The 20,678-nt window shown below is 43.7% G+C and overlaps 2 protein-coding genes and 1 long non-coding RNA gene across 3 annotated transcripts in view; 2 read left to right on the top strand and 1 right to left on the bottom strand.

The window, feature by feature from the left end:
• The window catches only part of CFAP43 (cilia and flagella associated protein 43), a 48,262-nt gene extending 39,801 nt beyond the window's left edge, over positions 1-8,461 (bottom strand). Inside the window, exons 1-4 of the mRNA XM_064144436.1 lie at positions 8,382-8,461; positions 4,019-4,272; positions 3,726-3,822; positions 686-853 (exon numbers count right to left, since the gene is read on the bottom strand). Coding sequence (XP_064000506.1) covers positions 686-853; positions 3,726-3,822; positions 4,019-4,272; positions 8,382-8,416 — 554 coding nt within the window. The 5' untranslated portion in view covers positions 8,417-8,461. The remainder of the gene's footprint in view (positions 1-685; positions 854-3,725; positions 3,823-4,018; positions 4,273-8,381) is intronic.
• Positions 8,462-8,594: 133 nt separating this feature from the next.
• LOC135176459 (uncharacterized) lies at positions 8,595-9,448 on the top strand. The gene is made up of 2 exons (XR_010302665.1): positions 8,595-8,700; positions 9,379-9,448. It is a non-coding gene; the product is annotated as an uncharacterized LOC135176459 (long non-coding RNA).
• A 791-nt stretch (positions 9,449-10,239) lies between these two features.
• Positions 10,240-19,828, top strand: GSTO1 (glutathione S-transferase omega 1). Its single transcript, XM_064144435.1, has 6 exons — positions 10,240-10,349; positions 10,451-10,559; positions 13,601-13,823; positions 15,067-15,168; positions 17,599-17,705; positions 19,290-19,828. Exons 1-6 carry the CDS (start codon positions 10,316-10,318, stop codon positions 19,441-19,443), a joined length of 729 nt encoding a protein of 242 aa, XP_064000505.1. The 5' UTR covers positions 10,240-10,315; the 3' UTR covers positions 19,444-19,828.
• Positions 19,829-20,678: the final 850 nt, after the last annotated feature.

Genomic DNA, 20,678 nt, shown 5'->3' with positions numbered 1-20,678 from the left:
TGCCTGTACTGTCACTGGTATAACTGGGTCAGTGACAATATGTTGGTTACATTCACAGATAATGAGATCAACACACTTGGGAATTGTGGAGTAGCTGCCACTGACACAGCACAGGTATTATACTTCAAGGACTCCAACTAGAATGATAAATACTACTTTTATAAATACTTCCTTACAAAACATTTCAGCATAAATGAAGTCAAGGTTTGCTGTGCTCAATGATGCCAATCAACAGAGCCACAGCCTCTGGACCTGTAAATTGGCAATGCAAGCTGAAAACTGATACTGCTTTTGGTACAATTTGTGATTACAACAACATATTGTTTAATTATGCTTACCAAGGAAGCAACCTGATCCAGGTTTGGTGGTTTCATTACAACAAAAGCAATGTCCCACAGAGCCACTTGCAGGAAAGCAGCTCAGACACTACTTTAATTCAGTTTTGCAGCTTTTGATAGAGGTTACCAAAGCAGCTGACTAGTATTAGCTTCATGATGTGCATAATTTGGACATGTGAGTGCTAAGAAATGAAATCACGAATTCACATGATTTAGCAATTGCCAATTGCAATTGCTCAGTGATCTACATTACATTAAATTCTTTGCAGACAGAGGTAGATTGATAGTCTTAGTTATTAAAATATACTTCTAGATTTTTCTCTTAACCCGAGGAGTGTTCCACTTACTTATGCTTAAGGTGATGCTCATCATTACTCCTTTCAATACGCCAGACAGTAACGGAGCTCTCATTAACAGAACACAGCTGTTGCCAACTCATAGGGTTAAAACTTAAAGAGGACACTGTTACTCCTGGCTGAGACTCACTGCACAGGAGAATATTTTCTTGCCAGTTCCTTCAATAAGAAGAGTAAAAGAAAATCCATTGAATAAGTAAAAACATTCAAGCCAAAGATCTGGTTGTGACTATGACTAACATTCAAGATCAAGATCGGAAAACACAGACTTTGCCACTGACAGAATATTTCTGCTATCAAAAAGCTTAGGTCCTCTTAAGAATGAAAAGGAGTTGGCTAATTAGCCACACACAACATCATTACCACTACAAAATGATTGAATAGTAAAATAATTCTGAAAACTGACATTTTAGAACCATTATGACGCACTTCCTTTTGTGAAAAGACCAACCAAGTCAAGACATGTGACCTTTTTCCCACTGCTTCCACAAGTGATTATTTGAATAGACCCAGATCTCAGGCTTGCTGTTCCAGTCCATGAAATAATGATTACAATGCTTGCAAGCTTGCAGTTGGACAGTATTACAATTAGGAAATAAAAAGCAGACAACCTGCAATTATCTATGGATGAGTTACTCTAGTAATACGGTAATTGTGTTGTGAATGCAGACACAGAAACTATGGCTGCATTAACAAAGTTGAGCACAAAATGGGGAAGAATTTGTGGGGGACTGTTTATGTATAGCTGACAGAAGCTTGGGAATCTGCTTTCCACTGACTTTTCTTTTGTCCAGCACAGCCTGATTTATATTCTCGCCATTTACTTTGTGTATTTCTCCATTATCCAGATTAATTCTTGACTGTATTTTCATTTCTTGGTGCTGTCTAAGGACTGGTCAACATAATTTGAAGAAAATCATTTAAAAATGGTCTTAATTTCTTGGACAGTATCTCTGACTGTTAATCTAAATAACATTTAGAGCTTTAGTTTTTGTCACTACTGCTAAGAAGAAAAAAAACCCCGAAATGCATACACTGTTGTAAATGGATTTATTATAATCCTGTTGTTCTCTCCTCTAACAGATTCACCCCCAGAAGCAGATCAGGATGCAAGACAATGATTATTATTGATGGCCCATACACAAAGTGACAACTATTCACACATGCACAGTAACTCTCATTAAAATTACAGAAAGCTGTAAGCTGCTGTTCTGACTTTAAAAGATATCAGTGTAGTAGCATTCTTTCAAGATCTGTCAGCATGTTCTTTTCTCATACTTCACATATAGTGCCAACACACTTTTATAGTAGATTATTTATTAAGATTTGAAACTACATGGTACATGTATCTGAAAAAGAATCTGGCATTAAGCCTCTCCTTTGAACAGAAAAGAATAAAAGATCTAGGGATAAAATGCCTCAGATGAAAGGCAGCTTTTTGTTATCCACAAGCTTTCTATATTTTGAGGCTGACATAACTTTCAAAACATCTCTTATACCTCTGATTCCAGCACAGAAACTGTGCAATCATTATATTGTAATGACACATTAAGAATGCTAAACATTGAGGTTTCTTTCATTCGTACACATATGTTTTTACAACAAATGCACAACATAATCATATTGCAAAAATGAAGGTTCTGATTTCACAGTAAATTCCCACACTTCTGTTTGAGTTATTATAATTTCTAAGTTTAAAATTGTAAGGTAATTCTATTTTGTTCCAAAATTGTTTCTGACTGGTATCCAGGATGGTTTTTTAAAATGATAACTAGCTGCTGATAGTCATATCACAGTATCACAGTATCACAGTATCATCAGGGTTGGAAGAGACCTCACAGATCATCAAGTCCAACCCTTTACCACAGAGCTCAAGGCTAGACCATGGCACCAAGTGCCACGTCCAACCTTGCCTTGAACTGCCCCAGGGACGGTGACTCCACCACCTCCCCAGCCAGCCCATTCCAGTGCCCAATGACTCTCTCAGTGAAGAACTTTCTCCTCACCTCGAGCCTAAATTTCCCCTGGCACAGCCTGAGGCTGTGTCCTCTTGTTCTGGTGCTGGCCACCTGAGAGAAGAGAGCAACCTCCTCCTGTCCACAACCACCCCTCAGGTAGTTGTAGACACTAATCATTGTACAAAAAAAAGTCATAATTAAATTGGGAGTATAGAGACTATTCCTTACATGTCTTGGCTTGCCTTCCTCCTACTCCACCCTCCCCATTTGTTTTGAAGCTTGCTGGCAATGGAGGCAAGAGGGATTATATTTTTACATAATAATTAAAAAAAATATTCTTCCCTGTATCTGCACTATGTTACATACTATTTATTTTCATGATAATGAGCAGAAAATAATGATTTAAGAGAGTTACTCATGGTTGTGTAGTCACTGAGGAAACTAGAAGATCAAGTACCAATGACTAAAAGGAACAGAGAAGAGTCCAGATAAAAAAGCAGAATTCAGCGTTAGAACACTTTTCCTCTCTTTGGCAGGCATCTTTCCTTTCACAAACAAGTTCTTCACAGAGAGAGTGATTTGCTATTGGAATGGGCTGCCCAGGGAGGTGGTGGAGGCACCGTCCCTGGAGGTGTTCAAGAAAAGATTGGATGAGGCACTTAGTGCCATGGTCTACTTGACTGGATAGGGCTGGGTGATAGGTTGGACTGGATGATCTTGGAGGTCTCTTCCAACCTGGTTGATTCTGTGATTCTATACTCAACTTCCAAGGGTGAACAAATCATTAGATGATGAAGACATCAGAAATATTACAAAACAAAAAAAAAAAAATCAGAGAAAGTAGAAGATAGCTGTAGCAGAGTAGCAGTCATTCTGACTAGTGGCTATTAATGCTAGAAACGAAACAAAAGTTTGGTCCAGAAAATTTGCAGACAATGATCAACTAGACCAAAAAACAGGAGATGAAGGTAACCAGTGTGTCTTCCATATTTGTTAATTTATGTTAAAACAGCACACACACAAACATATGAACTAAATGTAAATGGAATTAGAGATTATTTTTATACTCTTACCATACTGAAAGAGTGAATTCTGGGATTGAAGAGTAACTGGCTAGATATGGGCCTGTGAAACTAAATGCAAGTAAGGTGTAGTCCAGCTGAGCGTTACCTGAAATGTAAAAATAAATAACAGTCTTTAATTGCCCTAGACTTTATTGTATACTACCACAGATAGGAGACTCTTCTTAATTTCTTTACATTCAATTTAACTTTTCAAAGACACTCCTCAGATCTGTGATTTACCCAGAAACTGGGTAAGTATTGTTTTAATGAAATGGTGACAAGGAGCATTACCACATCATTACCTTTTAATTCAGTCAGTTTACTCAGTTCTGGAAAAGTGTAGATATATATGACAGGGTTGAGCTTCCGGTCTGAAAAGGCCAGCACTTGACAATTCCCATTGGCTGCAAAGGCTCCCACCTGGCCAGTCTGACACTGCAGCACTGTAGTTTTCTTTGTTTCAATGTCCAGAAAGAGGATGTAATTGCCACAGGGGTAGCAGGCAGTTTGATTGTTGATAAAGCTGAAGTTCTTGTTTGAGAATCCCTGAACCCAACTTAAGAAAGAACAACTGAATGTTAAAACATTAACCAAAGACATATTTCTCAAAATACTATGAAACAGGAAAGGTTGTAGCCTAAAATACACTGAAGTGATGGTTGGGATATTAGACATCTTCAAATCAATGTTGCAAACTCACAGTAGCATCAAGATCTAGCATTATGAATCATTCATTCAGTGTTTCCAAATACATAGGGGCCATCTTACCCTGACAAAAGACTGCCACAAAAACATGAAGAAATGTTTAAATTTCTTTCATCTGTTGCTAATGATTTGTTTAGCCAGTTCACAGACTCTGTTTTTGTACTCACAGAATCATAGAATCAACCAGGTTGGAAGAGACCTCCAAGATCATCCAGTCCAACTTATCCCTCAGCCCTATCCAGTCAACTAGACCATGGCACCAAGTGCCTCATTCAGTCTTTTCTTGAACAGCTCCAGGGACGGTGCCTCCACCACCTCCCTGGGCAGCCCATTCCAATGCCAATCACTCTCTGTGAAGAACTTCCTCCTAACATCCAGCCTATACTTTCCCTGGCACAACTTGAGACTGTGTCCCCTTGTTCTATTGGTGGTTGCCTGGCAGAAGAGGCCAACCCCCACCTGCCTACAATGTCCCTTCAGGTAGCTGTAGACAGCAATGAGGTCACCCCTGAGCCTCCTCTTCTCCAGGCTAAGCAACCCCAGCTCCATCAGCCTCTCCTCTTAGGGTTTGTACTCATAGTAAAGAGTATAGCTTTATTCTGAACGGGTTACACAAGTGCAATCCATACTGGGGACCCAACTGTATTTGCTTAACTGTTGTACACTTTCATAGTTCATCTCATCATCATAAAATAAAAAATACAAAGGCATGGCTTGTGTTTATATGAACCTAACCAGGACTGTTCTGCTTTAAAGATATCAGTACTCGACACGTTAAAACTTTGGAATGTAAACAGGATGCGTTACGCAAGGACTGAAGCAAATTACTCAAGAGGAGTCAGCTTATAAATGTACAATGCTTCAACAAAGTCATGACTGCCTGCAGATTTTTCTTCTTTTCAGAAAGTGTGTGAATAAATATCAGGGATGTTTAAAAGGGAGCTGCATTTACCAGTAGTTGAGTACGTCTGACTGAGACACAGTTTAACGTGTTGGCACTATGGCAGAGGTTTGAGCAGGGTTAACAGATATCCTCTACGTTACCAGTAGGTGAATATGTCTGACCAAGCCAGAGTTTAACCTGTTGGCACTGCAGCATTAGTTTCAGTAGTGTAACAGATATCCTTTGTGTACAACACTGCCGTTAGCATCTCCTCTCCTAATTTCTATTCAGAAAGTTTAGAGCTCTTTCCAACATGAGCACTTGACTAGAAGTGACCTTTGTCCTTTGCAATTGCAAGCAGCTTTTTTACACTCTTTTCATGAACATGAGTCAGTCATAAGATCAGCTCAGCTGCTGATCCTCTCTACTCTTACTCTTTGCTAGACAGGAGGGGAGTAAGAGTGGCCAGGGGGGAGTGAAAGTACACTGACCATGTGTTCCTGCAGGCAAACTGAAAACCATGGCAACATAAGACACATTTCAGCTGATGAAGATTTTTCTGGACTTTTTACACACAGGACCAGCTCTATGCTTTTTCTCCAAGAAAAAGAGTGTTCTGATCTGAATTTAGGCTTATATTTTAACTTGTGTTCAAGAGTTAAAATAAAATCTAGAAAACATATATGCAAGGATAAATTAATTGGATGCAGCACACTTTATCACCCTTACACAACCAGTAAATGCTTAAGGGGTCAAGAATTCAGGCCATTATCAGGTTTGATTGGTGCAATACACAGTGAGTCAGGCAATTAGCCATGATTCCCATGCTCTGTCTCCAGGTCTGTATTGTCAGAAGTATTTCAGTCTGAAACTTTGCCAGCTGGTGAAATGTAGATGGGAAAAAGCAACTAGAGTAGCTTGGAAGATTCCTTACAGAGCATTTTGCCACCGAAAAATGCTAGATCATACAAAAGAAGTTGTATGAAACCATGAGCTTTGTCAAAATTCTGTAGTTTCTGCAGACACAAGCATTCTGATTTCCTACTGCATGATTGGTTTTGTCACTTTCTTCTAAACCTGATATACTACTACTGCTAACATTAAAAGAAAGGTCAACTTTAATTTTTTTTAAAAGGAAATGGGCTTTGCTTCACATTCAAAAGGTCTTACTTCATTAATTATTTATTTAATTAGCATTATGGTTTCATTTCATAGCTGTGCTTTCACAAAGCAGAAAACCCGAGAGACAACTTTTCCAAGCAATACCCGTTTGTGCAAGGGACCTCCTCTAAATAGCAATGACATAGAATCGTAGAATCATAGAATCAACCAGGTTGGAAGAGACCTCCAAGATCATCCAGTCCAACCTACCATCCAGCCCTATCACCTGGCCTTGTTAAATCTCAGCCCATTGGCCTCTGCCCACCCATCCAGCCTGTCAAGGTCCCTCTGCAGAGCTCTCCTACCCTCCAACAGATCCACACCTGCTCCTAGCTTGGTGTAGCTTGGTGTCATCTGCAGACTTACTTATGCTGGACTCAATCCCCTGGTCCAGATCATCAATAAAGATATTGAACAGGACTGGGCCCAGCACTGGGGCACACCACTAGTGACAGCTGCCACCATTCACCACCACTCTCTGGGCCCGGCCCTCCAGCCAGTTCTTAACCCATATCAGAGTGTATCTGTCCAAGCCAGGAGCTGCCAGCTGTGCCAGGAGCTTGCTGTGGCAAACTGTGCCAAAGGCCTTGCTGAAGTCCTGACAGACTACAGCAACAGCCTGCCCCACATTCACCAGGCAGGTAACCTGATCATAAAAGGAAAGAATTTGCAGGGAAAGAGCTACGTAAAGGAATTTCCCATGTAACTGTAGAAAGAAAATGTCCATTCAAGGAAATGCTTTAGAAATGTACACATCTAAATTATAACATCTGCCTGTGACAATAACCTTTTGCTCTTGCATGTGAGCTGACGTGTATTAACACACGGTCAATTTTAACAGAGTCAATGAGTTTCAGAGTGATCATGCTTCAGACAGCATTATTTCTTAGCCTAAAAGTATCAGGATGCTTAAGGATGATGGCTGTTTCTCCTACTACTAAAAAAATTAAACAAACCAAGTAATATTCTGCTAAAAAGTGTTGCACCCATACTTATAGTCCTCTGTGTCCCACAGTAGCCATAAATGTTGATGAAACAGCTGAAACACAACAGGCAAGGAAGTTTAACCATCTGTTCCATTAATAGAAAAGATGTTTAAACAGCCTAGATTACTGTGAAAGTCTCAAGAAACATGGGGCAGGAAGAGTTTAATTAATTTACAGCCTCTCTTTGTTCAGAACCAAAAAGCAAGTTGTTGGATCACCAAGAGCTCTGGAAGACATAATTTTTTTTCAATGTAGCGTGGGTTACGTTTGTCAGAAATGCAAATCTCAAAGTTTCTGACATGCAGGCTGAGACGCTGAGAAATAAAAGGCAGGGAAATGAAAGGTCACGGCAGAAGATAGCAGCAGTGGGGTTTAGGGGATACAGAACATTCTGGGAAGTTCTAGAGGTTGAAGTAATCCAGGCAAAATGAAAGAGAAATGTGACCATGAACAGAACTGAACTGTATGGGTTCCACTAGCCAGGTACCGAGACGAAAGGCATGCTCTTCAGAGTCCAGCACAGGAAAGTAACTCACGCTACGTTTCTTAGCAACTAGTTGAACGCCATCTTAAAACCAGTCGGAGTTGCTTACTCTCTTTAAAAGCCTCCCTGTACTAAACACAGAGAACCCAAGGTTCTTCTAAACCACCGAACGCTCAGTCCCCAGCATATGCCGTGGCACCAGTGCTCCTTTCCCTCTCCCTCCGCCCCTGCTGTCCTAACACAGACCCACGGCACACCAGCCTCCCTTCCCTTCCGTTAGACCCGCTCCGCTCTCTGGCGGCTGCGTGAGGGGACCCGGGGTGACAGGAGCTAGGTCCTGGGAGCACAGAAAAGGGCACCGGGCACCCAGCTGGGGCCGAGTAGCTCTGGAGTGTGTGGCGTGTGTGGAGGCCCGAAGGGCGCGGGTTGTCCCCGCCGGCCCCCACCTCACTTCCAGCGCAGCCTCGGCCAGAGGCTCCATCTGCCCCACAGCAGCGGCCTGTGTACACCCGGCCCTGGAAACAGTAACGACTTCTCCCGTTAACGGACACAACACCGCCCGCCGGCATCCAAACGGAGCACTGATTGGCCGGCTCCGACCTGCCAACCAACCAATGAGCGCGGGAAGGGCTTTAAAGGGCCAGCAGAAGGGACAGAGCCGAGGTGTTCAGTGCAGTGTTTAGGTATTACTCATGCATGCACTGATTCCTGCCTAATGGGGTAATTGTACTGCTGAGCTGCTGATTTCTGTGGCCTTTAACATTGGTAATTCCTGCTTCTGTATCTAGGAAGCAGATGGCTTTATCAAGTGTAGAAGTGAGTCAGCCTTGAGGTAGCCACTGTGGGTTCCTTGCCAGGGCCACCCTGCAGGTCTTGGCTGTATGCTTGCTGTATGCTGTATGCTCTAATGAGGCACTACAGTTCTTCTTGGGATGTGTAAGACAAGTGCTCCTGAAGCTTTGAAGCAAACTGATACTAGAAAGTGGGAGAAAGTACAGCTACAGCCCTTCTCTATGCCTTTAGCGCGGTAAGACAGTAGGAGCCTCCAAGCATTTTAAAAGCAGAATTAGCAATAACACCTCCTTTTCCAGCGGGAACATGCATAGTCTTGTTGGATTAGTTACTGCTTTGCTGTACTGTGGCAGTATGTAGGTTTTACAGTGCTGCTACGTGCAGCGCTAGGGAGCAACGATGGGGAGTAGCACTCCCATCCAGAGGCAGCAGGACAAACCTGAACCTTCCCTCTAGTCTCCACGGGTGCTCCGCGTGGCATGCAAGCCCAAGGGAGATAAGGAAATGCATTTGTTTTTCTGTGGCGCCTTTAAGGCACGCGTGATGCTGCTTTGAGTTCCTAGGTGCCTGTCTCTGGCTTATGACTCAGCAAATTCTCTGTGTCCTTAGTTGCTAAAAGAAAGCTTTAAATGACTTTCCTCTTTTTTTCAGAGCCCAGAATTTTGGTGAATCTTTCCTAAGAGCAGGCGCTCAGAGGGGTGGCAAATAAAGAATCATGGAATTTGGTTGAAAAAGACTTTTAAGATCATTGAGTCCAACTGTTATCTAACACTACCAAGTCTGGTATGAAACAATGTCCCATAGCACCACTGTTGTGCTCTAACACAGGGGTTTTAAGTGGCAAAGGACATCTTAGAATCACAGAACCAACCAGAGACCTCCAAGATCATCCAGTCCAACATATCACCCAGCCCTATCCAGTCAACTAGACCATGGCACTAAGTGCCTCATCCAGTCTTATTTGCAGCTTCTGTTTGCCTAAGGCATGGTAGGCTTGTACAGTGAAGTTACTACTCCTTTTCACTGCTGAGCTGCATCATCAAACAGCAGTGACTTCACAAAGATCACGTTTTATTCAAACAGATAACGGTGTCAGGTTCATGGTTAAGTTTTCTAGTGGCCATCTGCATTTTCTTGCAGTATAGGTCACCACCGAAAATACTGGTCTTTGTGATGTGAGGCCCAACTCTAGTGGCAAAACCAAACTGAACGTCACCCAGAGACAAAATCTGCAAACAAAACATCAACCCAAAACAAAACCGGCACATGAGATGTTTTGTCCTAAGTTTGCTGTTGCAGTAAGAATGCCAGCTGAGGTGGCTTATATCAAGAAGAGATTGCCTCATGGAGGCACCTCCGGGATACCCGACGCTCCTCGCCCTGAAACCCAAGCTTGCCCCCTCACTGGGGCGCCGTAAGGCTCCAGGGATGGAAAGCAGCGCTACACGCAACCCCTCACGCCCGCTTGCCTGCCCGCGGCCCGCTGAGGAGCGCTGAGTCCCGCCCTTCCCACGGCCGCCCACGGCGGGCGGGGCCGTCGGCTCCCGGGCAAAAGCGGTGGCGGCTGCGGCACAAACGGCAGATCGCGATGGCGGGCGATCACTCTCGCAGCCTGGGCAAGGGTAAGCGCCGGCCTCGTCGGCAGGCCGCCATGTCGCGCCAGCCGGGGCTGGGCGGCCTGTGAAGGGGACGAGACTGCTGTAATTGTGTTCTCTCTCCTCAGGCAGCGCGGCCCCGGGGCCTGTGCCCGAGGGGCTGATCCGGCTCTACAGTATGCGGTTCTGCCCCTTTGCCCAGCGGACGCGCCTCGTCCTCCGCGCCAAGGGCATCAGGTGAGGCTGTCCGGGCGGGCTGGTGTGGCGCCGTGCGCGGCTGCCCGCCGGCCGCCCGGCTCCCTGCTCCGCCGTCCCCTTCCCCGCCACGCCCCGCGTTGCCGCGGAGGGCGCGCACGAATCGGGGCGGTTCGAGCGTCCCCGCTTACGTGGGTTCCTTAGGTGGTTCTTGATTAAACGTTTCTGAAAGAAACTGAAGAAGAAGGGTTTCTGTGAGTGGTTTTCCTGCAAAACTCGAACTTCTTCAGACTTTTTGTGTCGGAGTCGTTTTCGCCTGAGTGGGGAGTATGTGTATGAAGTCAGTGATGTGAAAACCCAAAGTAAATGCCTAGGGAAAACTCTTGAGTTATTTTTGTTCTTTCTTTTTTCCCCCTCTCTGTTACTTTGCATGTTTGCAGTAACAGCATTTGAGCTTGTTCTGGGTATATGTGACTACGGCAGCCTCTAGAGCTAACTCCTCGGTACTCATGGGTGACTTCAGTGAGTTTGGTATTTGCTGGGAAGCTCACACAGCCAGGCACAGCCAGTCCAGGAGGCTCCTGCAGTGTATCGATGCAGGTAGTGGAGGAGCCAGCAAGGAGAGGTACACTGCTGGACCTCTAATAAAGAGAGACTGGTTGAGGACATTAAGGTCGGGAACAGCTTTAGGGACAGTGACCATGACATGGTGGAGTTTAGTATTCTACAGGGTAGGATCAGAGCAACAAGTAGAATTACGACCCTGGGCTTCTGCAGAGCTAACTTTGTGCTCTTCAGAGACATGCTTGCAGAAATCCCCTGGGCTAAGGCTCTAGAGAGTAAAGGAGCCCAAGAAAGTTGGCTAATTTTTAAAGACCACTTCCTGCAAGCCCAAGCTAGGTGGGTTCCACTGAGTAAAAAGATCAGGTAGACATCACTGTGTCACTCTGATCTTCAAAAGGGCAAGAAAGAGGTTCCAGGGAACTATAGACCCGTAAATGATGGAGTAGCTCCTTCTGGAGGGCATCTCCAGACACTTGGAAGAGAAGAAGGTTATCAGGAGTAGTCAGCATGGGTTTGCCAAGGGGAAGCCATGCTTGACTAACCTGATAGCATTCTATGATGACATAACTGAAAGGGTAGTATGTGGGAAGGAATAATAAACTCCACCAATAGAGGTTGGGAGGTGATCTGCTGGAGAGCAGCTCTGTGGAGAGGGGCCTGGGCGTTCTGGTGGATAAGAAGTTAACCATGGCACAGCAATGTGCCCTTGTGGCCAAGAAGGCCAGTGGGATTCTGGGGTGTATTAGGAAGTGTGTATCTAGCAGATCAAGGGAGATTCTCCTTCCCCTCTGCTCTGCCCTGGTGAGAACTCATCTTGAATACTGTGTTCAGTTTTGGCTCCCCAATTTAAGAGGGACAGAGATCTGCTGGAGAGGGTCCAGCAGAGGGCTGCAAGGATAATTAGGTGACTGGAGGGCATGCCTTGTGAGGAGAGGCTGAGGGACCTGGGACTTCCTAGTCTGGAGAAGACTGAGAGAGGATTTAGTGAATGTTTATAAACATCTGAGGGCTGGTCAGGAAGGGGGGGGACAGGCTCTTATGACTTGCTCCCTGTGATAGGGCAAGGAGCAATGGATATAAACTGAAGCACAAGAGGTTCCACCTCAACACAAGGGGGAACTTCTTTAAGGGTCACAGAGCACTGGAACAGGCTCCCCAGAGAGGTTGTGGATTCTCCTTCTCTGGAGACTTTCAAGGCTTGTCTGGATGTGTTGCTCAGTGATCTGTGCTAGATTGTGTGGTCCTGTGCTGGCAGGGGGGTTGGACTCGATGATCTTGGTCCCTTCCAACCCCTAACATCCTGTGATCCTGTGAATACAGCCTTAATGTATGATGTTTGGGTTCGAGGTAAGCTGCAGTGAAAACTGTGGGAGAGTGTTGTGTGACTGCCTAGCAAAACGAAATAGTGAGTGGCCTTTTTAGAAGAGGGTACATACTGTGTTCCTACAATGCCTCCTCATTCCTCTGCTGTAGCAAGGCAATGGAATTCTGTACTGGTGTTTTTCAAGATAGCCATGCCATTTCAGTGGCTCTAAATAAAGACTAATGCTTCCTTCAGTTTACATCTTCAGAATAACAGGTTTTGCCACCTTTTTCTGGTTCCCACCAAATCCTGGGCCTGCCAATGCTTTGATGACCAGCACAGTGCTGGGAGTACGTTAGCACAGTGAATGTTTACCATTCAGTTCTCCTGATGGCAAGATGAGAGTTGGGTGGCTTTGTTTTTCTCTTGGGTCTTTTTTTAAAAGAGTAGGTGTGTTAAAACTCCCCTTTAAATTCTGTCTTTATTTAGTGTCTTAGTAGCTGGGAGGCTTTTTGCAGTTTAGTCACTTTGGAGGAGTTTTATGGCTACCTAAATGTGATAGTCTCCTTCTGGCAACTTTTCAGTTGTTTTAGAGGTTCAGCTGTGTTTGGCAGACCTCTGGGATTACTAGGAATTTTCTGAAGTCACACATATAACACAGTATATAACTTAACTATGCACTAATATAATATATTTCCAACATATCTTTCCCTTTGGTCAGTATCTGTTTGCCCTTGCTCTAAATGGCTGTTCTGTCTGAGGCTGTAGGCTGGGAAGATAGATAGGATGCCCTCCTGATTTTTCTTTAGTGTAAGGTCAGTGTAAATTTCAGCTGCATTTCTTAATTGGAATGTAGCTTATTTGCAATCAAGTCCTTCCTTCTTGCCTTTGAATGTGGCAGTAATAACTGTGCATCATTCTGAGCCTAACCTTTGTTTTTAGCATGATTGTAAGGGCTGCCTCTGTTGTGTGTTTGCAGTCTGTTGGTGTGTCTTTTATTAGTTTAACAAAAAAAATCATTGGAAGTCAGTGCTGGTTTTGTACAGCAATGGGAAGAGCTCCCTGGCAGTGTTTCCATGTTTAAAATGTGTAGTAGGGGACTGAGGATCCAGCCTCTTAGTAGTGGAGGTGTAATGACTGCATTTCACCTTGGTATGGACTTGAGCAGACTGTAGAACTGAGCCTGTTTGAGTCTTGTTTCTTTTGCTCTTTTTAGTCATGAAATAATCAACATCAATTTGAAGAACAAGCCAGACTGGTACTTTGAGAAGAACCCCTTTGGGCTGGTTCCTGTTCTGGAGACCAGTAAGGGCCAGCTGATCTGTGAGTCCTCTATCACTTGTGAATATTTGGATGAAGCATTTCCGGGGAAGAAGTTGATGCCATCGGACCCCTATGAGCGAGCCTGTCAGAGGATGCTGTTGGAACAGTTCTCAAAGGTACTGCATGATCAGGGTGGGTTTGTATTTCTTATTTTAGCATAGTACCAAAACCTGCAGCTCTGTTGCCAGTGCTCCTTTGATCCTTCAGAGCAGGTCTTACTGTCTGGGAAAGGCATTTAAGTAACTGGAGGGCTTATATGGGGGTCTCTTACTATGAACACCTGAAAATCACTGCATACCTGGATTGCTTCCAGCATTTATGTCTGGGGATGGATACAGGGAGACAGCCAAGCATGTGAAAGTGTAAATGACTGAGGCAGGATTTTGAACATCTTTCAGTGGAGCAAGGGTTAGTAGACCAAACCAGACAGATGCTTTGAGATCTGGGCAGTGACAGCTGCTGTATTTTACCTTGAGTCTTGCTGTAGAAAGTACTGTATGGATGAGAAGAGGGCCTGAGAGAACCTGCAGCCATGGATGAGAGATGGCAGGTGGCTGTAGACGTGGGACATGCATAAGGAGACTGGGTGTGTCTCTCAGGAGGGATTGAACATGGTACACTACAGCTGACAGGAAGTAATCTCTGTACAAGCATATGCTTTAAATGGAACTGATAGAGTTAAGGTTGGGTATGAAGGAGCAACAGAAGATGCAAAGAGATGTGGACAAAGAAGTGGGATAGAAAGGCAAATATATTTGCTAGCCTTTCTGAATGGGGAAGAGAGTTACAGGGAAGCCTGTGGCAAGAAACGAAATATACATTGAATATTGGTTGGATAACAAAATGTTAATCTTTGAACTTTCAAGATTAAAATTTAGTTAAACTTGGCCAGTGGGTAACTTTTATGGTAGTGTATGCTTATTTCTTTGGCAATTAACAGGTTACGAAATGCACAGTTTTGTACAAGTCTACATATCCTGGACTACATAACTCTTTCTGAAAGTCCCTTACATGTTGATAACTAAATTGCACTTGGATTTCAGAAATATGTAACTGGGAAAGTGCCACTCTGTACCTTGCCACTTTTATTGCTATTTTTTGCTAGTGTGTACAAATGGCAAACATGTTCCTCTTGTCATTGTTCTTCTCTTAGTACAAGACTAAAGTTCACTAGTATTTGAATTGTTCTTCCTTTAAGCCTTTGCTTACCTTTTCTGAGGCGTAAGAGATTTCTTATTGGACTGTATTTAACTCCTTAAAGTCAAAGCTTTAAGATGTAACTTGCATCTAGTATCTTAACATCCTAAGCTCCAAGTGACTTATAAGAACATTAAGAACTTTATCCTTTTCTTTGTATAGCTAACACCCATAGTTTTCAAGCATTACATGGCAGTCAATGGTGGACAGGATGCCACAGCACTGAAAGCAGAGGTTGCTGAAAAGCTTGGCAAACTTGAAGAGGTAAGAGTATGTCATGATGACAAGCAAGTGACCAGATCCCTTTTCTCTTTAGTACTTTGTCCTTTGCAGCTAGATCACTTCTTGTTCTGATGATAGTTATAGCAATGAATAGTCTTTGAATTTACTCCCCTCACACCTTACAATGCAGAGCAGCACCATTAGAATGAATTCCAAGTAGCTTAAACTAAACCTTATCTATATGATAAAGGCTGTGTGAACTTAAGTAGGATTATGGGATTTAAAAAAAAAAAAAGTTATCTGACTGCTGTTGTCTTAGGTTTGTTGTGCTTTAAATGTAAGGAACCCTTAGAATCACAGAATCAACCAGGTTGGAAGAGACCTCCAAGATCATCCAGGCCAACCTATCCCCCAGCCCTATCCAGTCAACTAGACCATGGCACTAAGTGCCTCATCCAGTCCTTTCTTGAAGACCCCCAGGGACGGTGCCTCCACCACCTCCCTGGGCAGCCCATTCCAATGCCAATGACTCTCTCTGGGAAGAACTTCCTCCTAACATCCAGCCTATACTTCCCTCGGCACAACTTGAGGCTGTGTCCCCTTGTTCTATTGGTGGTTGCCTGGGAGAAGAGGCCACCCCCCACCTGGCTACAATGTGCTTTCAGGTAGTTGTAGACAGTAATAAGATCACCCCTGAGCCTTCTCTTCTCCAGGCTAAACAACCCCAGCTCCCTCAGCCTCTCCTCATAGGGTTTGTGCTTGTTCTCAGAGCAAGGACTGAGGAGTCTTAGCTGCTGAAAAGCGTCTGTGCTGTAGCTCTGCTGAAATCAGTGCAGATACACTGGTGATGAAGGAAAACCTGTTTTGTTCAAGAGCTTCTCTTTGGAGGGAGTGAGAGGAAGCAGAGTGTAATCTGTTCCTTGCTGATATCTTAGCTCTGGACCATGTTCTGCTACAGTGGTGTAATGTGATTTCAGTAGAGCTCCGTGAAGTGTCAGATGGCTTGGATGCTGTACTAGCAAATTCACAGTCCTGATGTAGTGTCAGTAGTAGTTCATGGCTAGCCTGAACAGCAGCCAGACTTACCTTTATCACTTGCCCATTCATTTTTTGTTTTTATCAGCCACGACTAGTGCTTGTCTGGTTTGATCAAGAACCATACCTCCAGAGCATTTGTTCTAGTGTAAAGCTACAAATAACTTTATAGTACTTTCCTAAATCCCATGACAACCCTATGCATTCTGCTTCCCCACCCCCCTGAGCTGTCAAAGTAAAATTGTTTTCAGGGTGGCTGTGTCTGTCTGATGAGGCCAATGCTGGAGTAGTGCAGATGACAAAAGAGTTCTTGGGGGAAGCCATGTGTGTTTCACTTCCCTGAAATACAGATCTATTAAAAATTAACCTTCTTCCTCCTTTGTTAATGCTGTGATATACTTCCTACTCCTTCAGTATCTCTCTTTTACTATACCCTGAAGCATTTTGTAGCAGCAGCTGAAGGTCAGCTGAGGATGGGAGAAAGAAGCAGAACCATGCAAACTTCACTCAGCCTATTGCAAGAGATACTTAGGAGGGTTTCTAAACACTTGTGTACTTAGTGTGCTGCTACCCGACAGAGGGAGCTGCGTTCCTGTCTCTGCAACTGCTGGCTTTATACTCTGTCAGACACCTGGTAATTCAAGCAGCTTGATGCTTCCTGGAGGACTGCTTTAAAATTTCTACTAGACCATGGGGGTTAGGGGAGTAAATGCCACAGCAGCATAGTGTTGTGTGTCCAAAAAGATGAAGATTCGCAAGGTCTCTTGAGTTCCACTGTTAAAATACCGCAGTGTCTGAGGACAGAGGGACTTGGACAACCATGGCACTGGAAAGGTATTAGAAACTTAAAGGTAACAGGAGAACTTGCTGCGTTCTTTGTCACCCTGCTTTCTCTGCTGAGTTGTCAGGATCCCTTTCTGGCTTACATGCATATTACATTTGCTTTCTGTTCCCTTTGCACCTGGAATCAAGTCCAGGTCTAGAAGTAATGTTAGAAACACTTTCCTGACACCACTTAGCCTGAAGTGCTGTGAGAAAAGAGTCCCTGCTAAGAAGTGCATGTACATTGTTGTTTGATTAGTGTGTGCCATTAAAGCTTTTTCACAAGTAAAGAAGACATGAACTGACATTGAGAGATAAATTTCTTTTTTGTTTTTGCACAAGCTGCAGCTTGCTTGTGACAGTTTTTGATCCTCTGGAGAAGAGCTGGACTGACAGTGTATGAAATAGTTCAGCTTGGTACTACAGCTGCTTTACTGACTAGCTCTGACTCCCCAGGTGATGTGTGCACAGGAGAAACGTGCTCTATTTCCATCCTATGCTGATGATCCCTTCTGTATGCCCACATTGAACTATGACATGGGCTTTTTGTTACTGTAGTGTTCTGATGTGGTAGTTTTGCTTCTGTCTGCAGTTGTCATTTCTCACCCCTCACAGGTTCTGTGCAAACGCAACACTGTGTTTTATGGTGGGGACTCGATCTCCATGATTGACTACATGATCTGGCCATGGTTTGAACGTCTGGAACCATTCCACCTGAAAGAGTGAGTACTTTGCCTAGCTCCTAGGGTGTACTGAAGTGCCTCAGCATAGATATTCTTCACATACACTCTGCAGCAGTGGGCTGCTGAAGAAAGATTGTATAGCATTAAACTTTAGGGAAAGAATCTTATCAAGAGAGATGGGATCCTCTGTAAACAAGCTTGCATTTAGCAGGTCTGTTTTCTTGCCAGATAATGTTGGCAGATCTGGAAGAAGTGGTAAAAATACAGGACTTTGTCTCCATCCCTAACATTATAGATGAAAATGTATTTTGTTTAAAGGGGATGGAGTTACGGAGGCCTAGGTTCAAATTCCCTGCCCCTAAACTTGAGACTTGAAATGCAGTCTTCTATACCACTTTGGAAATCTTGGGTTGGCAAAGGAGAGTGATTTTGTTTCAAGATGAGTAAACTGTCATACCTTGCTGTAGGTAAAAGATCTGTCCCTGTTGTACTAGTGTTTTTTTAATATGTAAATAAATGTTTGGTTTATCCTTAAACCAGCTCCAGTTGGCATGGTATTGCGTTAATATGGAGGGAAATTATATCAAAGGAAGACTCTCTTTATAGCTGAGTTAAAATAGGTCTAGAAAGTCAACCTGTACAAGGAAATGTATAGAAGAGTGACTGAACCATTCTTGAAAAACAAGACAGACTCAGAGAATCCTGAGCATTGAAACTTCAGGCACTGTAAAATGAGGGCTTTACTAATGGGTTGCTGACCTACTTTATCTTCAGCGTGGTCCTTGAAAATAGGAAGGGGAAATATTAAAAGCAATATAGGAGTATAGATCTAAAGTCATTAAAGTACTTGAATGACTGAGATGTGAACCATTGTATGTTAAGAAAGGATGCTTGCTGGGCAGGAGTTAAAAGTGTTACCTAGAGAAGTTACACATTAACTAAACTTGAGAGCTGGAAATAGTAATTCAAAGTACTGTCACAAGAGAATGAAAGTAGCCATTTACACTAAGCTTTGGATTTGCCACATTGCATTGTGTGTTTTTCATATGTGTCTGAGGGGGTTTGTCAGTTTAGTCTATTAGTCAAGTCCTCAGTTTCCATCTCCATTTTCAGTCACCATATTTCAGGGTAGTACAAACTGCACAGCTTATCTTGGTATGCAAGAGAGAAGATAGAAGAGGTTTATAGGTTGTAGAGAAGGACTCGGCCACTGCAAACAGCATTTACTTCAAGAGTCACTGTTAACAAAGCATTCCAGAGGAAGGCAGTGGTGCACAAGCCTCTGCCCTCACCCCAGAGCAGATGATAAAAAAGGGCAGTGTCTTTTGCAGCAGGGATAATGTAAGCAAAACCATGATGGTACCTTGCACAATAAGTGCTCATTTGTGGGTTTGCTCAGCTCTGCAGAGTGCACAGCCTCTGCAAGAGCTCTTCTCACTTTCCAAAAGCTAGTTGTTTTCTATAATGTGATATATATTTATATCATCTGATCTGAGATAAATATTATACTGAGGGGGAGAAAGCAACAGAAGCAGTAAAGTAAAGCCACTCAAGCTGTTTTGCTTCCTTGAGGCCCTCCAAGCTTCTCATTTGCATTACTCAGTCTTTTTCCTTTTCCTGTAGCTCTGTGAGTCATACCCCAAAGATCCAACGCTGGATGGAGGCCATGAAGAAAGACCCTTCAGTCAAGGCTACAATGACTGACCCACAGATATTCAAAGATTACTTACAGCTTTATGTGAAGAACAGCCCTGAAGCATGTGATTATGGGCTCTGAGGTGCCAGCAGGCACATGTTTGCTCAAGTGCTTCTTTCCAGTGTGAGCTATGGGGTTCTAGTGTAATTTGGTGTGGGCTCTTCTGTGGTGGTGTTTCATAATGGGGAATAAATCTATGCTGAAAAGGCTGAGAAAACTTCTGGGAGCTCCACTCATTCCTGTCAGCAGGAGGATGTGCTGGCTGCAGGCAGGTCACGGAAAGTCGTTGCTGGCCACGTGTGTGACGTGAAGGAAAATGCTGGCTTTACTCAGAGGTGATATTCTGCTTTCTCTGACCTCTTTGCAGGCATTGCTGGTGAGCAGTCCCTTAACTCACCTTGTTGCTTGATTTAAAAATTGTAATACTGATGTCTTAAAAGTAAATAAAAAGCAACTGATCTTTAAACACAGTTTTCCCTTCCTCTTTCCAAGCAGCTGTTAGTCACTGATTGTACAGAGAGAAGTGAGGCACTTTAAAGGCTTAAACAGACAATGTGGTCTCTGAAATGAAGATTCAGTTATCTGGTACAAACTGTCTTGCTCTTCGGGCAGCACAACTGCCAAACCACTGAACTTGCAATGTTACCAACTTATTTCTGCTGAAGTGACATTTGCTGGGACCACCTAGAAAATGCTTCCAGCTTGGGCTACATGCTCCAGGGGAGTGTGTGGTTATAAGCCTGCTGTGTCCTGAAAGGTCATGTTTATTAAGAGTTCTAGCTTCAATTATCCTAGAGGCTGGAGCAGGGAATAAAGCTAACAGAAACCATAGGAGAAGGACTTGGATTTTCTGTTCTGCTTAAGAACTCAAAGTGTTGCTATACACATAAGTGAAGTTGGAGAATTGCTTCCTAGTTAAGGTCTTGCTGCTAGGTGACAGAATCAGAGCTTTGTGGTTAGATATGTTTTGAAGCTAATGCTCATGCAGCAGAGTGGGGACAAGCTTGCTTGAATCAGAAGCAGACACAGGCAACATTTCTCTGGTGGTGTTTTTTCCTTTTCTCTCCTACTTAGAGGAGAGACCTCAGTCAGACCACTAACAACCCAAACTAGCCATAATTCCAGGGAAGAGGCATGCAGAACTCGGGCAAAGCACTATGTTCAAGGAGGACAGGACTGTGGTTCCCGTTGTGCTGATGCAGTTGACAGGAGATATGAAAGACTCTTCCCATCTGTCTCCCATTGCAATGAGGCAAGGTAGCATAGCAGAAGTGTGGTGTGGTTTTCCTAGTAACCGAGGCACTGAGTGTCTCAGA

Source organism: Pogoniulus pusillus, chromosome 6 (assembly GCF_015220805.1).
Source record: "Pogoniulus pusillus isolate bPogPus1 chromosome 6, bPogPus1.pri, whole genome shotgun sequence".
Lineage (NCBI taxonomy): Eukaryota > Metazoa > Chordata > Aves > Piciformes > Lybiidae > Pogoniulus > Pogoniulus pusillus.
The sequence above is the reverse complement of the archived record's forward strand: the minus strand, read 5'-3'. Positions and strand labels throughout refer to the sequence as shown.